At 44.9% G+C, this 21,517-nt stretch overlaps 2 protein-coding genes across 12 annotated transcripts in view; one reads left to right on the top strand and one right to left on the bottom strand.

Annotated features, from left to right (window-relative positions):
• Nucleotides 1-21,517, bottom strand: part of FipoQ (F-box/LRR-repeat protein FipoQ) — a 695,691-nt gene that overhangs the window by 33,425 nt on the left and 640,749 nt on the right. For all 3 annotated transcript variants that reach the window (XM_055075220.2, XM_055075221.2, XM_072285447.1), the window contains one exon: nt 5,449-5,556. In XM_055075220.2, the coding sequence (XP_054931195.1) occupies nt 5,449-5,514 (66 nt within the window). In that variant the 5' untranslated portion in view covers nt 5,515-5,556. The remainder of the gene's footprint in view (nt 1-5,448; nt 5,557-21,517) is intronic.
• Nucleotides 1-21,517, top strand: part of LOC126539144 (uncharacterized) — a 62,469-nt gene that overhangs the window by 10,823 nt on the left and 30,129 nt on the right. For 8 of the 9 annotated variants that reach the window (XM_055075212.2, XM_055075214.2, XM_055075215.2 and 5 more), the window contains 3 exons: nt 7,225-7,494; nt 16,314-16,577; nt 17,717-17,980. In XM_055075212.2, coding sequence (XP_054931187.1) covers nt 7,225-7,494; nt 16,314-16,577; nt 17,717-17,980 — 798 coding nt within the window. The remainder of the gene's footprint in view (nt 1-7,224; nt 7,495-16,313; nt 16,578-17,716; nt 17,981-21,517) is intronic. The other variant, XM_055075213.2, reaches the window with a different exon arrangement.

The raw sequence follows: 21,517 nt of genomic DNA, 5'->3' as shown, positions 1-21,517 counted from the left end.
GGACGAGAGGCACCTGCATCAGGCGATCCCGGTGAAGTGGTTCAACGGCGCCGCTCCGGCGGCGCCACCGGATGTAAACCGAACACGACCCGCCGTCGGGCCGGGCGAATTCGTTCGGCGCCCGGCTTCAGCCGCATGCCGGCAAAGCGAACCTTTGTTGGGAGCTCTAGCACAACAATAGGACTGTTTCGCGATAGACAGTGCCCACGCGTCATGGCCTCTATGCGGAGTTTGCTACTTCGAATGTTCAAAAGTCGTCTCCAACCCCAGTTTTCAAGGAGCACATTTATCTTCGGGCCGTTTCTAAGGGCCCTGGAATCTGTTTTTTTCCAGGAGTAAGGGTTTTCAAAGATTTCAAGGAGGTGTACGAACCCTGCCACTAATGCCACTGCGCAAGAGCGGGAAATATTTTTTGGAATGAACGCGTTCTTAAATCAAATAAATGTTAGAACGACGGCAGCGATTGCCCTGTTGTGCGGGCATAGTTTGGAGGAGGAGGAGGAGGGCTTTAGATCGGAGCACAGTATCGCGCTGAATCACGTTTTCGCGCTATCGTTATACCCGCCAACGGGGCTCCCCACAGGGAAAAGAACAATGGCCCGTCTCGCGGCGGCTTCGCCACCGGATCGACCTTCGCGTGCGTAGCCGAGCCGCCGTCGGCGTCGCGAAACCCGAGAGCTTCGAGTCTCACCGCATCGCGAGCAGGGGCCGCGTTCGACGCGTCTCCGCGGGCGAGGCGCCATCAATGCATCCCGACACCGCGGCTTATGCGTCGGCGATGTGCTGCAGGTGGCTCGGTCACGTGAGCGCAGGTCGTTCAATGTGCGAGCGAACTCACTCGTTCTCACGCTACCACGGAGTTCCTTCGTACAATAAGGTTTATTCTCTGTCTCTACCGTAGGAAGTGTGCAGTGGTTCGGAGAGACACTAACCTATATCTATGGAGAAACTAACCTATATCTATGGACTGTAGTCAAGATTACGTGGCGTATGTACCGAATCTGATATCCTAAATTCGGACAGGACGCCGATAAGCGGGAGAAATCCAGATTTTCATGTCCCACGTGGTCATCCAACAAAAGCATCTCGGCGTGTCACCCTCTTTGACTCGGAAAACAATGCTCTGCACGGAGAGTTCCTAGTGAGTGCGAAGACACTCATGAAACTTACGGCTGCGTTCATTCAGGCGCACAAGCAGTTTTAAAGACTGTCCCAAGATGCGAGATGATTCAATTAGCTATTCAGAGTTTGCATAGAGAGAAAACGTGCGGCTGTAAATTAAGGCATGTCTTTGTGCTAGACACCCGTATGAGGTCTTCTTAACCTCGCAAAGCCCGACGTATAATTTTTGGTACGATCAATTTGATGCTTAAGATCTCCGATTGCAGTGCTGGAATCCTAACGTAGAGTACATACTAGCGTTTTTCGTATGCTGGAGCAAGTTCTCAGATGCGAATAGTTCAGCATATCAATTACTAATTGATTAACTACCGCAGAAATTATTTTACTCTATTATAATTTAACCGTTTCTCTCGTACAAACATATACTCATCATGGCAAGAAATAAATGTAAACATTTATGTGACACGATAATTTCGAATAGCCATTTCTTCTTTTTTCGTTGTATGCCGGTCTTAGACCTCTGCACCCTAAGCGAAATAGTGAGAATCCTCAGAATGCCGTAAATAATGTAATATAACAGCTTTCCTACAGCCAGTTTTTGTTTCGTTTCCCATGAGGCTATTGCATGTGTCGCGACGTCAGGAGGCAGTATGTGTCTGGTCCCGTGGGAGCAGAACATTGCGACGTTTCGACACTCTCTCCGACTCCTTCGGTCGCCTCATATGCTGCTACTCGTTGTGAAGGCCGATGTAGCAGAATGAAGCAAGACGAAGCGAGTCGGAGCAAGTGTCAAAACGTCGCAATGTCCTGCTCCCACGTGACCACATTTATACTGCCTCCTGAATTCACGGCACGTAGAGCAGAAAGGAAACCGGAACCAGCTGCGGAAAAGCTATTATATGAAATTATCGAGGGCGCTGTAAGGCTTCACAGTATCTTCTCTGGCGTTTAGAGGTACCGGATCTTAACTTAGAGCAAGAAAGAAGGAAGACTCAAAAATATCGTGTCAGTACCACTTTAACGCGAGTCCACAAATTTCACCCAGGGTAGCACACGTTGCGTACAAGTTGAGCAGACTCACATAAAGACGAGCTGGAAAAGACGGAAAAAGCTTGTTCGTCTTATCAGAAAGTTGGTCTTGACAGAAACAATCCACAGGACTCAAAATTTGCTGTTCCTTCGGCGTCCAAATGTCCTCGGCACAATATAATAAATGAAACAGCTTTAAAAACAAAAGACATACGTAAACAACTACATTTAATAGACTTTTCTCACACAGCGCAAGGTTTTATGCACCATTAGGCATTTCAGTGTCATTTTTTTTTCGGAGGTGACGCACTCCCCAGCATTCCTTTTTTTTTCGGATATTCTCAAACGCAAACAACGGTTTCTTTTTTATTATGCAGAAGGGAAAAAAACTGTCACGGATAATGGAAGATGCTCTCCCGGTGTGGCCCTCACATTCCTCTCTGACAGAAAGAATAAGAAGCCACAGCATAAGAAAGAACAGAAAAAAGAACTGACAGTCACTTTAGTATATGCTAAGGAGGGTGAAGGCGAAAGCCTGCGTGCTCAAGAGACACTCATTAAATTAATTGACATTCTCATTCGAATGCATTACTTCTTATTATATGCTTTCTCCCATCAAAGGACGTGGGTATGAGCGCCTTAACCCGTTGAAGGTTTCGCCGTACATGTACGGCAGCGATTTTCTGTCCCGCAAGGTCTTTGCCGTACGGGTACGGTTCCGACCCTCCGTTTGAAATTTCCCGCCATAATGACGATGAGCGCTCATCGGGAGGTGCTGCCACCTCTTAGCACTTACAAGATGCGTTTGAAATTGGTGCTACCTTCTCGGTGAGATAAACAGAGCTGATTGCTAGCTTCAGCGCGTCGCTCAGACTGCGGCAACGCCCCTTTGGCGGTTTCGGTTTCGCCGCTGATCGCAACGGAGGCGCGTGAAACGTCATTTTTTTCTTTGTCGGCACACTCTTGCAGGGCGGTGGAAGTTGATTTCTATCTTGATTGGCGCTGCTCTTAGCTTGCTTATCAGCGCCGTTCGCGAGGTACTCGCACTCTCGGTGGCAACGCCCCTTTGGCGGTTTCGGTTCCGCCGCGTGATCGCAACGGAGGCGCGCGAAACGTGATTTTTCTTTTTGTCGGCACGCTCTCGCACGGGCGGCGGAAGTTGATTTCTATCTTGATTGGCACTGCTCTTAGCTTGTTTATCACCACTTGCTTATCAGCGCCGTTCGCGAGGTCTCGCTCTCCGCGGCAACGCGCTTACGTGAGAGGGTGCCTCAGACCTCTGCCCAAGGCAGCCGCACGCAGAGATGTCATGTGTGCGCCAACACAACTCCTCGCTTCAAGAGAACAGACACGCATTTTAGGTGTGCAGACTGCGATAAGGCGCTGTGCGTAGACCCGTGTTTCAAGGAGTACCACGCTCGGAAATACTATTGAACATTTTGCAGTTCTGAGTGATGCCGACACCAAAATACTGTTCCTAATTATTTTTTACTATTTATTCCCGACTTAATACATTTTGTAGATTCAAGATCCGCAATAAAGTAATTTGACCACCTGGGAAAGTTTTTTTCAAAACAATTCGACCCTCAAAGGGTTAAGTAAAGCTACCTTAATTAACTGTGCTTTAACTAACTTAGCCTTCATTAATACGAAAGGTCGTGGGTTGGAGTGCATTAGCTGTAAATTAACTGTGCTTTTTTTGGGGGCATGATTAGCGGCATCGATGTGGCAGCGATGTGGAAGAGCACGACGACGCGAACGCGCGAGCAGTGGCACGAGCGCTCCGATTTTCTGTAGCTAACCACGCGACCTTGAAACATAGAGATTTAAGGCATTCGCCTTAAAAAGCAGCAGCAGACCCACAAACACCGTCGTTCTCAACACTTTTTCAGGGTGTCAGGTTGAGAATCCCACGCGGCTCAAGTTGCCTCCTTATCTCAAGAACAGCTGTCACGCCCCGAGTCCGAGCTTGGCTCGTACGTTTGCAGTCAGTAGTGCCTCCGCTCTAATCAACAGTTGAAAGTGCCGCAGGAGCAGCCATTTCAAAGCGATCACGCGGCCACGGTAAAAGAGGAGCGTTCTTTGAATCAGCGCGCAAAACGAAGGCCACACAAAACGGAAGGACACAAGACGAACGCTGTATAACAACTGAAGTTTATTAAGAAAAGCACAGAAAAGGAAGACGCCATCTGCGTGCGCATGCCGTTAGGTAGCATGCTAACCAACGTTTGGTTGTTGGTTAGCATGTTGGTTAGCATGCTTTTGGATACCGCCAAAAACCTCGATAAACAGGGCGTAGCGTAGGCCTCTTTTTTTAGAGCAGGCGCCAGTTCCTGCGGCGAGTTCATTAAAACTTCTTTCTGGGCGAGTTGGTGCATACTTGACATAAAAATTGTTACAGCGCAATCACATGCAACCACCACCACATGCAATCCATCAATAAAATTTAGTTGACAGTCAGCGCTTGTGTCCCATCCTTCTTACTTGTGGTTGCATGTGATTGCGCTGTAACATTTTTATGTCCTGCGGCGAGCTTCGGCTGCATGACCGAGCGAACCAGCACAGCGAGAGATGAAAGCGAACGCGCAGGGAAGCGGGGGACGAAAGACGCGAGGAGGAAAGCGGAGAGGAGGGTGCAGCGGAACCAATGCGAGGTGGAAAGCGGTGGAGGGTATGGCGAAAGCGCGAGAAGATAAGCGTAGTGTGGCAACGATCGCTACGAGAGGGCGCCAGAGGAGCGCGCGTTGTCTGGGAGATCTGACGGCGGCGGCTGCTGCTGTGAACCGCGCCTACGCGTCACCCAGGCGCTGGCTCTCCAGATTAGCGAGGCAGTCGCGCCGCGCTTCGCTCCGTTTGCAACGCGCCGCACGAGAAATATTCTCCGCGCCGGCCAATAAATCGCGAAACGAAAACACGTATAGAGCTGTTCTCGAATTTTCCATTAGGGAGTATCGTGATCGTCGGTGCATTTTTCTTTTTTTTTTGTATCCTGAATTATAACAAACAATACTTTTCTTTTTGCAAGCAGCTTTAGCAGTTCTGTTTTATTGAACTGGAACTTCCACCATTGGGTTTTTTTTAGGAGACGGAATGGCGGCCGCAAGCCACGTATATCTCCTCTGCGGAGGCGCTCACTCTGCGCGGCGCAACCACGCCCACGCAGGGGTGCGTTCCACAGCCACTAACAACAACAACAACAACAACAACAAAAGAACGCAGACTGAGTAAACCCCAGAGAGAGGAAAAAACATGCCTCTAGAAGTATACAACACATGCCGGAACCACCTTGGAACTCACCAGTTTCCCATTGCTGCACACATCCGAGAGGAGAATGTAGAAAACGTACGGGTACGTCAGAGACATGGCAGGAATGAGACACGGAAACGTAGCGGTACATCAGTGGCACTGAAAGGGTTCAGCTATTTAGTGACTATTTCTTGCCACGCTAGTCCAACTTATATGCAGTAAAGAAATTCAACATTTGCCCTAGCTTGTTATATTAGGAAATTAGGAAAACGCTCCAAAGCATTCAATGAATTACCAGCTTCGTTATTTGTGAAGCTGGATCTCATAACTCCTGACCTCACATAATTATTAGCATGCAGATACACATCAAGAACCTGCTCAATTATTGTTTTGTAGCGACAACCTTGCAGATTTTATTTAAACACCGATGCTGGTGCAGCTATACCGTCTGGCCCAGCTAATGTCAGCCCAGCTGTTAAACCTCAGAGGTTTGACGGCTTTACCAGGTTCGTACCAGTGGGCCTACTGTATTCCAACTGCAGATGGTGTTTTTTTTTACCTAACATATGAAGCTAACAAAAAATGAAGCCAGGGAAACAGGAGAAATAATTTGTAGTATAATTGAAATGTAGAAACGATAAGATAAAGGAAAATGAAGGCGTGCGAAAACGCAACTTGCCATCCGTGGAATTCAAACCCACAAGGTTAGCACACATGTGCGTTGCACTACCAACTGTGCTACAGTGGCGGCTACCTCCACGTCCACATTGTGGGGCATCATGTATGCGTGCCACATCTAACCCTGGGAGCGTTTTCCAGTGTCACTCGTAGCCATAGGGGTGGATGTGGAACATCCTCTTGACTGATGGCATCACATAGCATGTGAACATCTTATGAGCAGGAAGCTGACCAATCAATAAACTCTCTTATGCTATGATATTTAAGACATCAAACCTGGCGGAGTCGAGACCCTAGTGGTAATTGACGTGTTCAAATGATAATCCATTGTCAGTTAATCATTGGTAAGTTCATTATGAGCTCCTTAAAATATGTCAATGGGGAACGGCTTGCTACATATATAAGCCTAGCACTGAGTCTCAAACGTTACTAGATCCACTGCCGACGCGCTGCTGTGTGTTCAAATATATGTGAATGGGGTGAAAAATGGTGAACACCTTAAGCGAAAACACCGGTTTGCAGGCACTACAACGTACGGTTGACATTCCATCGAAACACACAGTAGAGGAATGCAAGTTCGATTCCGTTATATGGACGCTAGGCCAATAATGCGATCTTGGCGCTGGTGTTGGGTTTCCAAAGAATGATCATGCATGCTCACAACTCTTTTCTTTCAATGCACATAAGACCAGCGGTTCATAGCGTGTACGGGCTGTTTGGCAACAAAATTGTCGTTTCTTGCTCATACTGGGGGCTAAGTGCCGCACCACTTCCCACAGATGCCTGAATTTGCCCACAGGACTCTCACAATCCGGCCTTCAGGCAGCGTGTGGCCATCGTGGGTGGTATGTTGTGCAGTCCTGACATAGTCTTGAAAAACTGCCCCCTTCACTGGTCTCAAGAAATCTACTGTCACTCTGTTTAACACGGCTGGCCGCCCGTCAGCCTTCTTTTGATGTTATTTTCACTCACCGAGCTTGTTTTCCAACTAAGACTGACATTCTTTGTTGCATAAGTGCAATCTATCGATAGATATCAACATAGTGCTCTTGCATAATGCCCACTGCAATACAGAAGCTGGCAACTTGATTGACTTCATAATGCACATACTTATGCCGCTGTCTGTTTCCATTGACACGCTTTGTTCAGAATCATCGGTAGGAAATGTCCGCTGCCCTGACGGAAACTACTGCCTCGACGGCCAGACCTGTTGCCTCCTCGCATCCGGCCATTACGGCTGCTGTCCTTATCAGCACGCCGAGTGCTGCAGCGATCACAGTAGTTGCTGTCCCGAGGGATACCAGTGCAGGGTGTCTACACACCAGTGCGTTCATGCGACCACCAACCACACCGTGGCTATGGTCAAGAAGGTGGACCCGATCGTTCCTGCACTCACGAGCGTGGCCAGCCTCCGTAATGGTAAATGATTGTCTATGCTTCATTAATTGTTAGCGCAAAACTTAACCTCTCATAGCCCGATTCTTTTTGTAGCAAGCAGAACATATGAATTGCACTTATAATTTTAGGGTGATATTGTAACATTGTGGTTGCGGTAATGGGCAAGGTAGTAACTGTGAGTCACCAACCTAACTCTTCAATGGCCGAGCTTGTGTCTCGGAAAATAAGTGACACTCGAAGCTCAATGATAAGGCGAGCACAGTGGTCGGTCGTCAAAAATCTGATCTACGAGTCAAGTGGTTCGGTTATTTATATATGTCTCACAGTATACAGGGTGCACCAGCTATCGTGCATCCGTTTTTTTGTTGTTTTTTTTGGGACAGCGCATTTGACGCGAAGATAACCAAGTGGATATTGTTCACAGTCAAGCGGAGCAGCCGCCAATAATTTTTTGTTGATGCCGTTAAACTTATTGATTAATTGCAATTAGCTATTTCTTTTACTTCTGCTTTAAATGGCATGATATCATGATGAGTTCATGGGAAATTGAAAGAAACTTAAAGCTGGCATGTTTTCAGCCAGGTAGTTTCTGCCTATTCAGTTTTTGTGGCTGATAAAGAAAGCCTGCGAGAAATGAAAGACATGCGGTGACTAACTGTCCGCCGGCATCAAAAAGCAGCTTTTAATTTTTTGCGGGCTGTCTTCATCAGCCAGAAAAATTAAACGGCCAAAAAGTACTTCGCTGAAAACATACTGGCTTTACGTTTCCTTGTATTTCATTTAAATTTTTCATTGACAGCTCAGCATTCAGAGCAGTAATAAACAAAAAATAGCTAATTGCAATTAATTATTACATTGAGTGGCATCAGCAAAAACTTCCTGGCAGCCGTACATTCCAGCGCATTCGCAGGCGCTGGAGTAAATTCTAGGATGTACACCTGCATTCGCACCGCGCACGCAATCTGATTGAATACGTCTCTGAGAAGACCGATCCTCGGACTAGTTGGTTCAAATGCATGCATATTGGAATGGCACTGCCAACCACACACACCACAAAGAAACGAAAGGCCACACAATCCTTCAGCACCGTGTTTCGTGGTTTTTCTTGTCAGTGCTGCTTGTGTCATTCGCGCTTATACGCAAGTAGGTCTGTTTTGCGGTACAATCAATGACAGAAATCTGGAAATTTCGGAAGCATGTAGGTGAATATTGCGCAGTGAAAACTGATAACTTTGAGACAATAGTTAGACGGCGAAAGCACAGTCACCGGAAAAAGATAAACCGGCCGGTGCATAAATGTAAGACTTAGGAAACACGAATTGTCCCTGGACAAGAATGATTATGCGCATGTCTCCGCCCATTGCCGGCAATGTAAGTGTAAGCCTCTGCTCAAAGAGACAACAATTTTGTTTAAGCATACTGATGCATCCACCAGATTAGTTGTGGAAGCAGCCCACATTCAATGAAAGGGCACGTGGTGCATTAGCCAGCCTTCGATAGCGCTTTCTCAGCAAGAATTAACGTACCTAGATAGCTCGATGCGGTAATAAATGCCCTGTATACACGTGGCCCGGTTGTGTGTTCTTCGATTCACCATGTAATCGCTTGTGTCACTCATATACCTGATGTGTGTTTCAGTAAACATAGTTGTGAGTCAGCGCTTGTCCTGTGCCATTTCACTTCGTCGTCTTGTTCGCACTGTTTCCATTATGAATGAAGGCTATAGTTCAATTGAGACATGCACCTGGGCTCTTTTTTACAAGGCAAGCAAAACAAAAGAAAACAAAACAAAAAATTATTGTGGGTGCCAGAAACCATGAGGCATGTCGCAGTGGGGACCTCCGGATTAACTTTAAGTGCCTTATGAAAAAATACTCCTAGTTCGTTGAGCAGTATTTTAAATTTTTCGCTTAAACAGTGCACAACATTCTTATTTCACAGCTGATCAAATATTGGGCACCTCTTACTGTGTGCGCCTAAATCTACGTACACGAGCACTTTCTGCAATCCAACCCAATCAAAATCTAGGATCCTACCAAGGATTCTACCCAGCCAGGATCGTACCAGCGACCTCGAGTTCAGCAGCACAACGCTGTAACCACAGGTCTACCGCGGTGGGTCACGCATGGTAAAGTTTCTATATCTTGTACATTCAATATTGAGTCGTATAAGCAACACCGAGGGCAGGGATACCAATATTAAGCTAAACGAGGTGAGAAAATATAAAAGAAAGAAAAACCCTCACACATAGATACGAACGCAAGCTACGTGAGCAAGAAGAATGTACCTGAGTCGGAACACAAAACACGGAGCACAAATTAATACTTAAAAGAAAAACAGAATATGTAAATCCAGCACACATTTTTTTGGAATCTTCATGAAACGAAGCTTTTGTGAAGTGGTTAATCAAATGCTCCAAATTTGCCCATTTCTTCACTGCGTCATTCACGTAAAAGTAAAGTAGCATGTGTGCATATGCTATCGCTAAACTGTGCTATGCAGTGTGACACAAACGGCGATAATCTCGGAGCTAGTCGGTGTTGGCACGATAGAAATATACGTGAAGTACGAAAAAAAGAAAAAAGTTATCATGAAGTTCTCACGAAATTCGTTATCTCTCAGTTGACGACGAGTAAGGCATGCATCTCGATCTTGTTACGCGCCTGGCTCCTGGTTACTGCATATGACAAATTTGGACCGCTGTGTAGAATGCAGATATGGATGTTCGACCTAATCGAGAATATTTTTGCGAGTTTGTGCCCCATTTTGCCGAAATGCAGCAGCTGCAGACGTATGTACCGGAGTGAGTTTCCGTAACGAAAATTTTGTTAAAGAAGAAAGAAAAGAAATATGGCCTGATCATTAGAGCTTTGGGCTGCTGCACTGGGTGACTGAGATTCGATCGCACCTTGGGCATGTAATCCATGTGTGTGTGTGTGTGTGTGTGTGTGTGTGTGTGTGTGTGTGTGTGTGTGTGTGTGTGTGTGTGTGTGTGTGTGTGTGTGAGAGAGAGAGAGAGAGAGAGAGCTACTTGGCAGGACATCACCTTCAATTTCCAAACATTGTTTTCGTTAAATTGAAAACTGCCTTATATACCTATACAACATATAAAATGTGGTCGATTAAAGCCGGCTTATTGCAGAGCCTCTGTTATTAGACAGAGTGAATTAACCACTGTGTGTGATAATCGACCACTGTTTGAGCTACCTCCGAGAGGTATCATGCAGAAGCGCTACTTAAATTGACACTAAAGGGAAAAAGGATTTCTCCTGTATCAATAAATTACGCTTATACAATATCGAAAACACCATTCTTACCATGATTAGACGCTTGGTAAGCCAGAAAGAAGTGCAATGGCAAAAAGACGCGTGGCAAAACGCAGTGAAGTTTCCGTACCAGCCTGCCATGACATCATGGATTTTGACAGCATCTCCTAGGGCCCAGTTGGTTCTATAGCAGTAAAGGTAGACTACCACATTGTGTTCTAAAGGAGCCAAAGATTGAACATGGCAAGTTTCGGGAACCTTTGCTGAGCCAATGTTACCCAAAAACAACAACAAAGAAAGATTACTTTGAAATCTGTGACGTCATAGCGGCGTCTTGGCATTCAGGATTCAGCGAAAAATTCGAAAACTGAAATTTTGATCCACATTTTCTCTACTAATAATAAAGCCTTTATATTGAAATGAATGACAACAGTGTTCTAAATTAACGTGTTATCCATTTAACCTGATTTAGTTGGTGTTTTGTTTTAGTGTCTGTTAAGTTCTTCATTCTTTTAATTGTATACAATCATTGTTACCATATACTAATCGTCTTACGCAAGCTGAGCCTAGGAGCTGCCGAACTAAAATGCTGGTTTGGCCTCTGTCTTACAATACACACACACACATAATACATCTATACACACATACGCACTATACATACCAGGTGTTTTTCTTAAAGACCATGCAGCATTTTTTTTAATATCGGCAGTTGCAGGTAGTATGCGTATTAGACTATTGACTACCCACTCACAGTGACCCAAGCTAGCGGAAAAACTGTTAAAGAAAGAAAGAGAGAGAGGAAGTCTGTCCCCGGAAAGTGCATGAAGTACCTTAAGAATGCTCATTTGATTAAGGCAAACACCCCGTATATGCATAGATACACACACATACATTGGAATAAACAAGCTGTTTGTACTTCGAATAGATCTTCTAGTGAACAGCATCTGCTGCCCTGATGGAAACTACAACCAATATAGCCAGACCTGCTGCCTCCTCACATCCGGCCATTACAGCTGCTGCCCTCATCAGAATGCTGTGTGCTGCAGCGACTACGGCAGCTGCTGTCCTGAGGGATACCGCTGTCGGGTATCAACGCATCGGTGTATTCACGCGAAAAGAAACCACACCGTAGCCATGGTTGCGAAGGTTGGCGTTGTTATGGGCGCTCCAAAACAAATTGAAGTTGACGTTTCCGGTGAGCGAGCCACTCAAGTCGGTGCGATATATACTCAAACGTGGCAGCTCGCAATCAATGAATGCACAGTGTGTGCGCATGCCCAGGGCACATGAGGATACAGAATCACACGCTCCGAACGAGGAAAGCTCTAGGCTTTGTTGGAATAGCATAGAAGTTATTTTGGCGAACTGACAAGGCACATTTACATGCTTTAGACACAAGGATATTAGTAGATTACAGAACTGAGATGTCTATTTTCTGGTGTGAAGGTACGTATTTATGTAGCAACTTTCACATTTCAGGTTTCTCGGTGTACTACATTCAGCTAGCTTTGTTTAAATTTTGAAGCGCTAAAGCACGATCATGCATCAGAAAGACGTTATAATTTAGCTTGCTTTCAACAATGCAAGAAAGTTCATTCAAATACGCTCAGCGGTCGCTTAATGAGATCATTTCTACATTTCACAAGTATTAAAACTGAAAAATTGCGGTTCGTTGCAACCTAAAGCTTCCTCTCAGCCGTGGCGTTGTGGTGGAGCACCCGCCTCATCTACAGGAAGTGGTGGATTCGATCCCCACCGCTGCTGGGCACCCGCTGCGCTCAAAATGGGCACGCTTTCTCAGACACTTGGCTTTCATCAGGAGTGATATGCTTGGGAAAAGAGCCTTCACCCTAAACGTCCCATTGAAACCTTCGTGAGCACATGAAACCGTCCGCATCCGTTCAACATAGTGATTATATTTGAGGAAATAAATTAGGAGGGAGCATTACCTCAATGCACACAGCTTTTGCAAGCCAATTTTCCATGAAGCAAATTCCTTTACTTATTCCATCGAAAAATCGGCCCAACATGTTACCTCTGAATGTGTAGGAGAAGAAGGAAAAACTTTATTTGCTCTAATTGGTTAGAAATTAGCGGTGGCAGATGTGGTCGGCCATCTTCGCGGTCTTCTTCCCCATCTGCGCAGGGTCGACGCTCCTATTCCAGGGCACCACTGAGGGTGGCTACTCGGTGAGTGTGCCTTACTAGTCTATGCTGGACTTCGGGGTCGTTGCTGGAGAGCACCCTCTCCTACTGCTCCGCACTCGGGTCTTTTATTTGAAGGAATTATTCATTGTGAATGCATCTCCATGTAATGTGATATAAGGTGGGCTTGGCACCGCACCAGGGGCAAATGTCTCTATACTGGGTGGGAAAGATCTTGCTTAGTGTGTTTAGATTTGGGTATGTTCCTGTTTGCAGCCTCCTCCAAGAGGTTGCTTCATGCTAATTTAGGCTGTTGTGGGGTGGAGGGTATTTGATTCGGACAACCTTATAGTAATTCAGAATGTCTGAGTAGCTTGGGTTGACTGGTATGGGTTCCTCAGGGTCGATGCTCGTGGCTGCTCGGTTTATGTGCTCTCGAGCTGCCTTGTCCACCCTTAGGTTCCCTTCTATTCCAGCGTGTCCCGGTACCCCGAAAATTGTATGCCTGATGGCGAGGAAAGTTTGGTTCGCAGTAGTTTTTAATTGATGTGACACTTGTTCAGCAGCTCTGCCTCCAGAGCACGCAAAGCATGGACGGACCACAAACACTACAACATACCGTGCGCTCTCACATGACGATTGCGTGTTGGGACGAGTTCATTTGGCTTCAATCATCTTGCGCAATGCCCCCTCCCAGTCTCTTCCATCGTCCGCAGTCCCAGAGATGGTCCCAGATATAAGCAACACCCTTTCATTTCATTTCATTTCATTTATTATCACCTTGAAGGCCCGAAGGCATTACACAAGGGGGGGCAATACAAACACGTGTAAGAGTAGTTTCTTGCAAAAACACCGAAAAAAAAGAGAAATAACACATCGCTGATTTTGTACGACTTTAAACAATCAAAGAAAAAATTCGAATTGAAAGAAGTAACACGGCAATACATTAGCAATAAAAGAAACAAAAGAAAAAGACTAGGTGGAAGGGTTGACAAGGGTAGACTATTCCGATAGGTTTATGATGGGTTCATGAACGATGTACACTGGGAACAGAAAGTTATTCAAAGTGATTTGTTAGGTATTCACGAAATTTTTTGCGGTCAGTACAGGTAACGAAGTTGTCAGGGAGCGCATTCCAATAAACGATTGCATCAGGAAAGAAGGAAGTGGTCATGGCAGATGAGCGGCTGGGTAAACGTGCTATGGCAGAGCTGTGACTTATGCGAGAGGAAGTTCGTAATGGTGGTTTAAGAAGGTGGTGCCTTGAGCGTGGATTGTAAAAAAAAGAGTGCAGCAAGCAAAGACGTGATATGATGCGGCGAGACTTCAGTGTTGGCAAACCTATCGTTTGTTTCAAAGAAGTGACACTAGTGTACCGTGAATAATGTGAAGTGATGAAGCGGGCGGCTCGGTTTTGAACGGATTCCAATGATGCGGCTAGGTAATCTTGAGATGGGTGCCAGACAGCAGAAGCAAATTCAAGTTGTGGACGGACAAATGTCAAGTATGCCAACTTCTTTACCTCTGGGGATGCCTTCTTTAGATTTCTTTGTAGATACCCGAGTGAGCGCGCAGCTTTGCGACGTATTGTTTCGATATGTGTTATCCAAGAGAGTGATGACGTCAAAATAAGACCCAGGTACTTGTAAGATGAAGTGGCGCTGATGTTGACAGAGCTAATGCGATAAGTGGACTGAAAAGGACTGCGTTTTCGGGTAAAAGACATAGATTTGCATTTCGATAAGTTGAGAGGCATGTGCCATTTTTCGCACCATGACGAGATGGCATCGAGGTCACGCTGCAGGCAAAGAACATCGTCAGAGGAGTTAACAGTGTTGTAAACTACGCAGTCGTCTGCGAAAAGTCGTAGTTTACAATGTATGCTAGTAGGCAAGTCGTTTACATAGATTAGAAATAATAAAGGGGACAGACAGGCGCCCTGAGGGACGCCCGAAGTCACATCGGTAAGAGGTGAGCGGTGATTGTTTGTGGAAGTGTATTGTGTGCGCCCGGATAGGAATTGTTCAATCCATTTCAGTAAGCTATTACAGATTCCAAGTCCAGATAGTTTTTGCAGTAGGAGCTCGTGAGGCACCTTGTCAAAAGCTTTTGAGTAATCTAAGAAAACGGCGTCGATCTGGAGGTTCCTGTCCATGATAAGCAGAATGTCGTGGGTGAATTCGGCGAGTTGGGAATCACACGATAAGTGTTTTCGGAAACCATGCTGAAATGGGTAGAAAAAATTTTTGCTTTCAAGGAATTTCATTAGGTTTGAGGCTATAATGTGTTCAAGTAATTTTGAGGAAATGCTTGTAAGGGAGATTGGGCGGTAATTGGTAAGGTTTGAGCGGTCACCTGATTTAAAAATGGGCAAGATATTAGCTTTCTTCCAGTCACCTGGAACGGTCCCCGTCTCTAGCGATTGTTTGAATAGTACGCAGAGTATTTATGCTGATACATGAGAGGTGTTCTTCAGAAGTTTACTACTAATACCATCACTGCCAGCGGAAGATGATGGTTTAAGGCTATTGATTAGGTTAAATATGCCCTCCGCGTATATGTCTAGGTCTGGCATAGTTTGCACTGAAGCAGTAAGTGTGGGCTGGTCAGGTACGTGAATGGGAGCAGTAAATACAGAAGAAAAGTAGTTATTTAGGGCGGTTGCGCATTCATCATTATGGATAGGTTCACCATCGAGGTCAACGAGTTCGATGGTGTTAGATCTGTCTTTAGTGGAGAGCATGCGCCAAAATTTATGTGGATTTGATTGGAGAATGGAGAGTAGATCGTGACTGTTAAATTTATCTTTAGCTTGACTAACCTCCTGAATATACAGTTTTACGCATGCGCGATACCTTTCCCACGCTGCAGTGCTATTACTTTGATTTGCTTTCCTGTAGAGACGTTTTTTACGTTTGAGAAGAGATTTTACACGTTTAGTGAACCAAGGGTTGTTATAGTCTGATTTTACGACAATAGTGGGTATGTACTTATCTTTTAGCTTTAACATTGCGTTTCTAAATAGCTCCCAGTTGGAGTTCACTGAGCGTGACGAAAAAGTGGTCTGAAAGTTTTGCCGAAATGACTCTAGTCCACTGTTTATGGCCTCATAGTTACCTCTCCGGTAGTCAGATATTAGTTTTTGGGTAGATGATTTCTTACTCAGTGGAAGACGAATAACAACATGCAGGAGACAATGATCGCTGAAGCCAGGTATCGCGGTAATGGCGGAAATGTCGTCCGGGTGAGTTGTAAGAAGTAAGTCGAGTATGTTATCGCCTCTGGTGGGGCATGCTATCATCTGCTGGAGGTTAAAGTCTTCTGTTACTTCAAGAAACTGCATTGCTTCAGTGGAAAAGGTCCCTGTTGATACAGGGACTAGCCAAGACTGGAACTACTCGCAAACTTGCACTTCTCCGTTTTCTGCAGAATTGTCCGTACAGAACATCCGTTGTCCCGATGGAAACTACTGCAACGATGGCCAGACCTGCTGCCTCCTGACAAGCGGTCAGTATGGCTGCTGTCCGTACGCGCACGCACAGTGCTGCAGTGATCACGCAAGTTGCTGTCCTGAAGGATACATCTGCAAGGTATCCACGCATCAGTGTCTGCATGCAGCCACCAACCACACCATGCCCATGGTCCAGAAGGTCCAGCCTGTACTGCTTTCTTCGGCGACTCCTGAGGTCACCGGTAAGACGTCACTTTGGTTACAATTGCGCGTAATTTTCGCTATGCACCTTGTTCACTATTATATGGTATAGGAGAAACTGAACTGCCGCTTTGCCGTCGTGCCAAGAGGCCAGCTTCACTGCCAATGTAAACACTCTCTGCCTTTACGTCAACTGTATAACATCAACAAGCTTCACAAGTCACAAGTTTCCAAGTCACTTGCCATAATCATTCAGAATGAAGCTAGAGCCACTAATGCATGCTCCCTTAATTGTCTGACTAGTGGAGCTCTTTCGAGAAGGAGGCTGCATGGTCTTTACTTTGAAACTTAAGCTGCTCTCGTGCTGTGCAACGATTGGATCCAACTGCACGTCATGCCACCGCATCTCCAGCTACCGCGCGATCATTACCGTTAGTTAGAGCTAATTCCCTCTGTGAGGCTTTGATGTCTGTAGCGTTGATTGCATCTGGCCATCAATGCATCAGATGCTGCTAAAACAATGGGGGAGTTGGGTGCAGGCGTCCCATCCCCCTTTTCCCACCTAGATGCATCAGTATTTAATACATCTTACAGGTAGACGACCCATCTGCAGCATGTGTTAATATATAATCACTGTGTGCACTCCATGCTACCTGGATGTGCACTCAAGGGAGTAAACAGCCAGGTAAAATAGATTGCACACCCAGGTAACATCCTGTTGCGAACACAAAGAAAACATCCTACAGGAAAGATTCAGGTTGTTTCTCCGAGTCGTTCAACAGGATGAGTAAGGATGCAGCAAGCACAAATTATGTTTCCTGAAGTTCACATAAGGGACAAGGAAACATAAAGGTCATGAACAGGCATCGAACTCTAGCCATGGTCATGCCGAGGAAAGTTTGGATCCCGGTAGTTTTTAATTGATGTGGCACTTGTTTGGCTGCTCTGCCTGCAGAGTGCGCAAAGCGCGGACGGACCGGAAACACTACAACCGACCGCGCGCTCTCACATGACGATTGCGTGTTGGGACCAATTCATTTGGCTTCAATCATCTTGCGCAACGCCCCCTCCCAGTCTCTTCCATTGTCCGCAGTCCCAGAGATGGCCCCAGATATAAGCAACACCCTTTCAAGCCAAGACTGGAACTACTCGCAAACTTGCACTTCTCCATTTTCTGCAGAATTGTCCGTACAGAACATCCGTTGTCCCGATGGAAACTACTGCAAGGACGGCCAGACGTGCTGCCTCCTGACAAGCGGCCAGTATGGCTGCTGTCCGTACGCGCACGCACAGTGCTGCAGCGATCACGCAAGTTGCTGTCCTGAAGGATACACCTGCAAGGTATCCACGCATCAGTGTCTGCATGCAGCCACCAACCACACCATGCCCATGGTCCAGAAGGTCCAGCCTGTACTGCTTTCTTCGGCGACTCCTGAGGTTACCGGTAAGATGTCACTTTGGTTACAATTGCGCGTAATTTTCGCTATGCACTTTGTTCACTATTATATGGTATAGGAGAAACTGAACTGCCGCTTTGCCGTCGTGCCAAGAGGCCAGCTTCACTGCCAATGTAAACAATCTCTGCCTTTACGTCAACTATATAACATCAACAAGCTTCACAAGTCACAAGTTTGCGGTCACGCCAGATCAACGCTAGGACACTAGAAGTATTCCGGCATTATGTTATTCAGACCGAGTGGAGTCACGTGTTCCGGGAAAAGGATCCTAACTTGGCATACAACGTTTTCATGTCTAAACTGATAAAATGTTATAATGATGCTTTCCAGGTATCTGTAAGGTACGTAAAATGGCAGAAAATTAGAAAAGTCTGGATAACTAATATCTTACTTAAAAAAATAAAAAGGAAGAATAGCATGTACCATGCATTTGTAAAGACACGCGACATAAATTTATTTATTGAGTTTAAAAAGTACGGAAACCAGCTAAATGGTGAACTAAGGTGTGCTAAGTTCAGATATTATGAGAATTTATTTTGCAAAATAAGTAACGATCCCAGGAGAATTTGGAACGAAGTTCGGAATCTTTCCGGTCGAATAAAACACAACCACGTCCCTAGCATTCTAGCTAACTCTAGCGGCCTTGGCTACAGAGAGGTTGCAACTGAAATGAACGATTACTTCATTACTAGTTGTGGTTACGATGAGATATGTGATGACGATGATCCAAGATTATCGATAAATGACCGTGGCTTACCTAACTCCATAGTTTTGCATTCTGTTTCATGTCGTGAGACTGAAGAATTAATAACTAAGATTAAAAACAACTGTGCGGCAGGACATGATGACATCAAACCTATGCCAATAAAATACGTTGCTGATGTGATATCGCCCGCGCTCTCATACATTATTAACGTAACTTTCTCTACTGGAGTTTTTCCTGATCAACTGAAAATAGCTCGTGTGTGTCCGGTTTTCAAAGGTGGTAATGACAAAGAAATTGCAAATTATCGGCCAATATCGGTACTTCCGGTACTGTCGAAAGTGTTTGAAAGTGCTATAAATATCAGATTACAAAATTTTTTTTAAGAAGTATAATATCCTAAGTGAGGCCCAGTTTGGCTTTCAAAAAGGCAAATCCACTGAGCTTGCATTACTCGATATTAAAAGTGAAATACTAAATAATTTCGAGTCAAAGCTTTTCACGCTGGGACTGTTTGTAGATTTCCGTAAAGCATTTGATACCGTGTGTCATAGCGTTCTTCTAGAAAAACTTAATAATTACGGCGTCCGTGGTATTGCCAATAGATTACTACAAAATTACTTGACAGACCGTTACCAATATGTAGTTATTAATCAAGAAACATCCTCACATGCTAAGGTCAACAAAGGTGTTCCACAAGGATCTATACTCGGTCCACTGTTATTTATAATTTACGTAAATGACCTGTGTCACATTCCGGATTCTCCTAAAATAATTATGTACGCCGATGACACTAATATTTTTTTTACTGATGCTTCAATTTCTAACCTTGAAGGAAGTGTAAATACCTATCTAAGTAAGCTGTCTTGTTGGCTTAAAATCAAGAAGTTACGACTAAATGTGAGTAAAACTAAATATATATTGTTTGCACCTATCAATAAGCCACGGAATATAAGCTTAAATGTTTACTTTGAGGGCCAGACGCTTCAGCAAGTTAAGGTTCAAAAATTTCTGGGCATATGGTTCCAGGAAGACTTGTCTTGGAATGAACACGTAAATAAATTAGCATTAGAATTAAGCAAAAGTGTTGGATGTATGTACAGGTTAAGCCGATTATTACCACTTTGGCTCAAGAAAGCGCTATATTATACGTTATTCTATTCCAGGCTTAGTTACTGCGTGTTGATTTGGGGCACAATGACAGCACAGAACTATACCACATTACTCACATTACAAAAAAAAGGTACTACGAATATTTGAGGGATATTATGGTCAGCCGCAAGGTCTCAGCACGCGTCCGCTTTTTACTAAACATTTCATATTGCAAGCTAACCAAATCTATTATCTTAAGCTTTTTCTTCATATCCAAAATAATAAGCTATACCCCTCGTACAGTTCTTCTAGATGTGTTCAATATTGCCTCTGGTCACAAAGTATAGGAACACCAAAAATTAGAACTACCTATGGTCGGCAGCATATTCTGCATCAAATACCCAGTCTGCTTAATAAACTTGGCAACATTTTAGACCTAAATAAACAAATTTCCAAATATAGGTTTAAACAAATTCTTCTTGAAAATTGCATTGAATATGTTTAATTACTGTTTAAGTGTTGATTACAACCTCCATGTGTATTGACTTCTTTATCTTACTCAATGTACACTGTGTTTTATTTCTTAGCACACATTGTTTCTTTTTTTTTTTTGCTGCTTGTTACAATATATGAATGTCGATCTGCTTGTTTTCTTTACTCTGTTATGTTCTTTTTTGTTTTTTTATAACTAGAGACAATTTGGATTGTTCTATGATTATCTTTTGTCTGCTTATGCCTGCTTCCTGAACTGTATCTCGGAGCAAAAGCCTCTGTCAGGCTGTATAGCCTTTTGCTTTTGCTTCGATTTCTGTTGATGTACAGAAAGAAATCAATAAAACCTCAAACCTCAAACTTGCCATAATCATTCAGAATGAAGCTAGAGCCACTAATGCATGCTCCCTTGATTGTCTGACTAGTGGAGCTCTTTCGAGAAGGAGGCTGCATGGTCCTTACTTTGAAACTTAAGCTGCTCTCGTGCTGTGCAACGGTTGGATCCAACTGCACGTCATGCCACCGCATCTCCAGCTACCGCACGATCATTACCGTTAGTTAGAGCTAATTCCCTCTGTGAGGCTTTGATGTCTGTAGCGTTGATTGCATCTGGCCATCAATGCATCAGATGCTGCTAAAACAATGGGGGAGTTGGGTGCAGGCGTCCCATCCCCCTTTTCCCACCTAGATGCATCAGTATTTAATACATCTTACAGGTAGACGACCCATCTGCAGCATGTGTTAATATATAATCACTGTGTGCACTCCATGCTACCTGGATGTGCACTCAAGGGAGTAAACAGCCAGGTAAAATAGATTGCACACCCAGGTAACATCCTGTTGCGAACACAAAGAAAACATGCTACAAGAAAGATTCAGGTTGTTTCTCCGAGTCGTTCAACAGGATGAGTAAGGATGCAGCAAGCACAAATTATGTTTCCTGAAGTTCACATAAGGGACAAGGAAACATAAAGGTTATTAACAGGCATCGAACTCTAGCCATGGTCATGCCGAGGAAAGTTTGGATCCCGGTAGTTTTTAATTGATGTGGCACTTGTTTGGCTGCTCTGCCTGCAGAGTGCGCAAAGCGCGGACGGACCGGAAACACTACAACCGACCGCGCGCTCTCACATGACGATTGCGTGTTGGGACCAATTCATTTGGCTTCAATCATCTTGCTCAACGCCCCCTCCCAGTCTCTTCCATTGTCCGCAGTCCCAGAGATGGCCCCAGATAT

Source organism: Dermacentor andersoni, chromosome 11 (genome assembly GCF_023375885.2).
Source record: "Dermacentor andersoni chromosome 11, qqDerAnde1_hic_scaffold, whole genome shotgun sequence".
In the NCBI taxonomy this organism is placed as follows: domain Eukaryota; kingdom Metazoa; phylum Arthropoda; class Arachnida; order Ixodida; family Ixodidae; genus Dermacentor; species Dermacentor andersoni.
The sequence above is the reverse complement of the archived record's forward strand: the minus strand, read 5'-3'. Positions and strand labels throughout refer to the sequence as shown.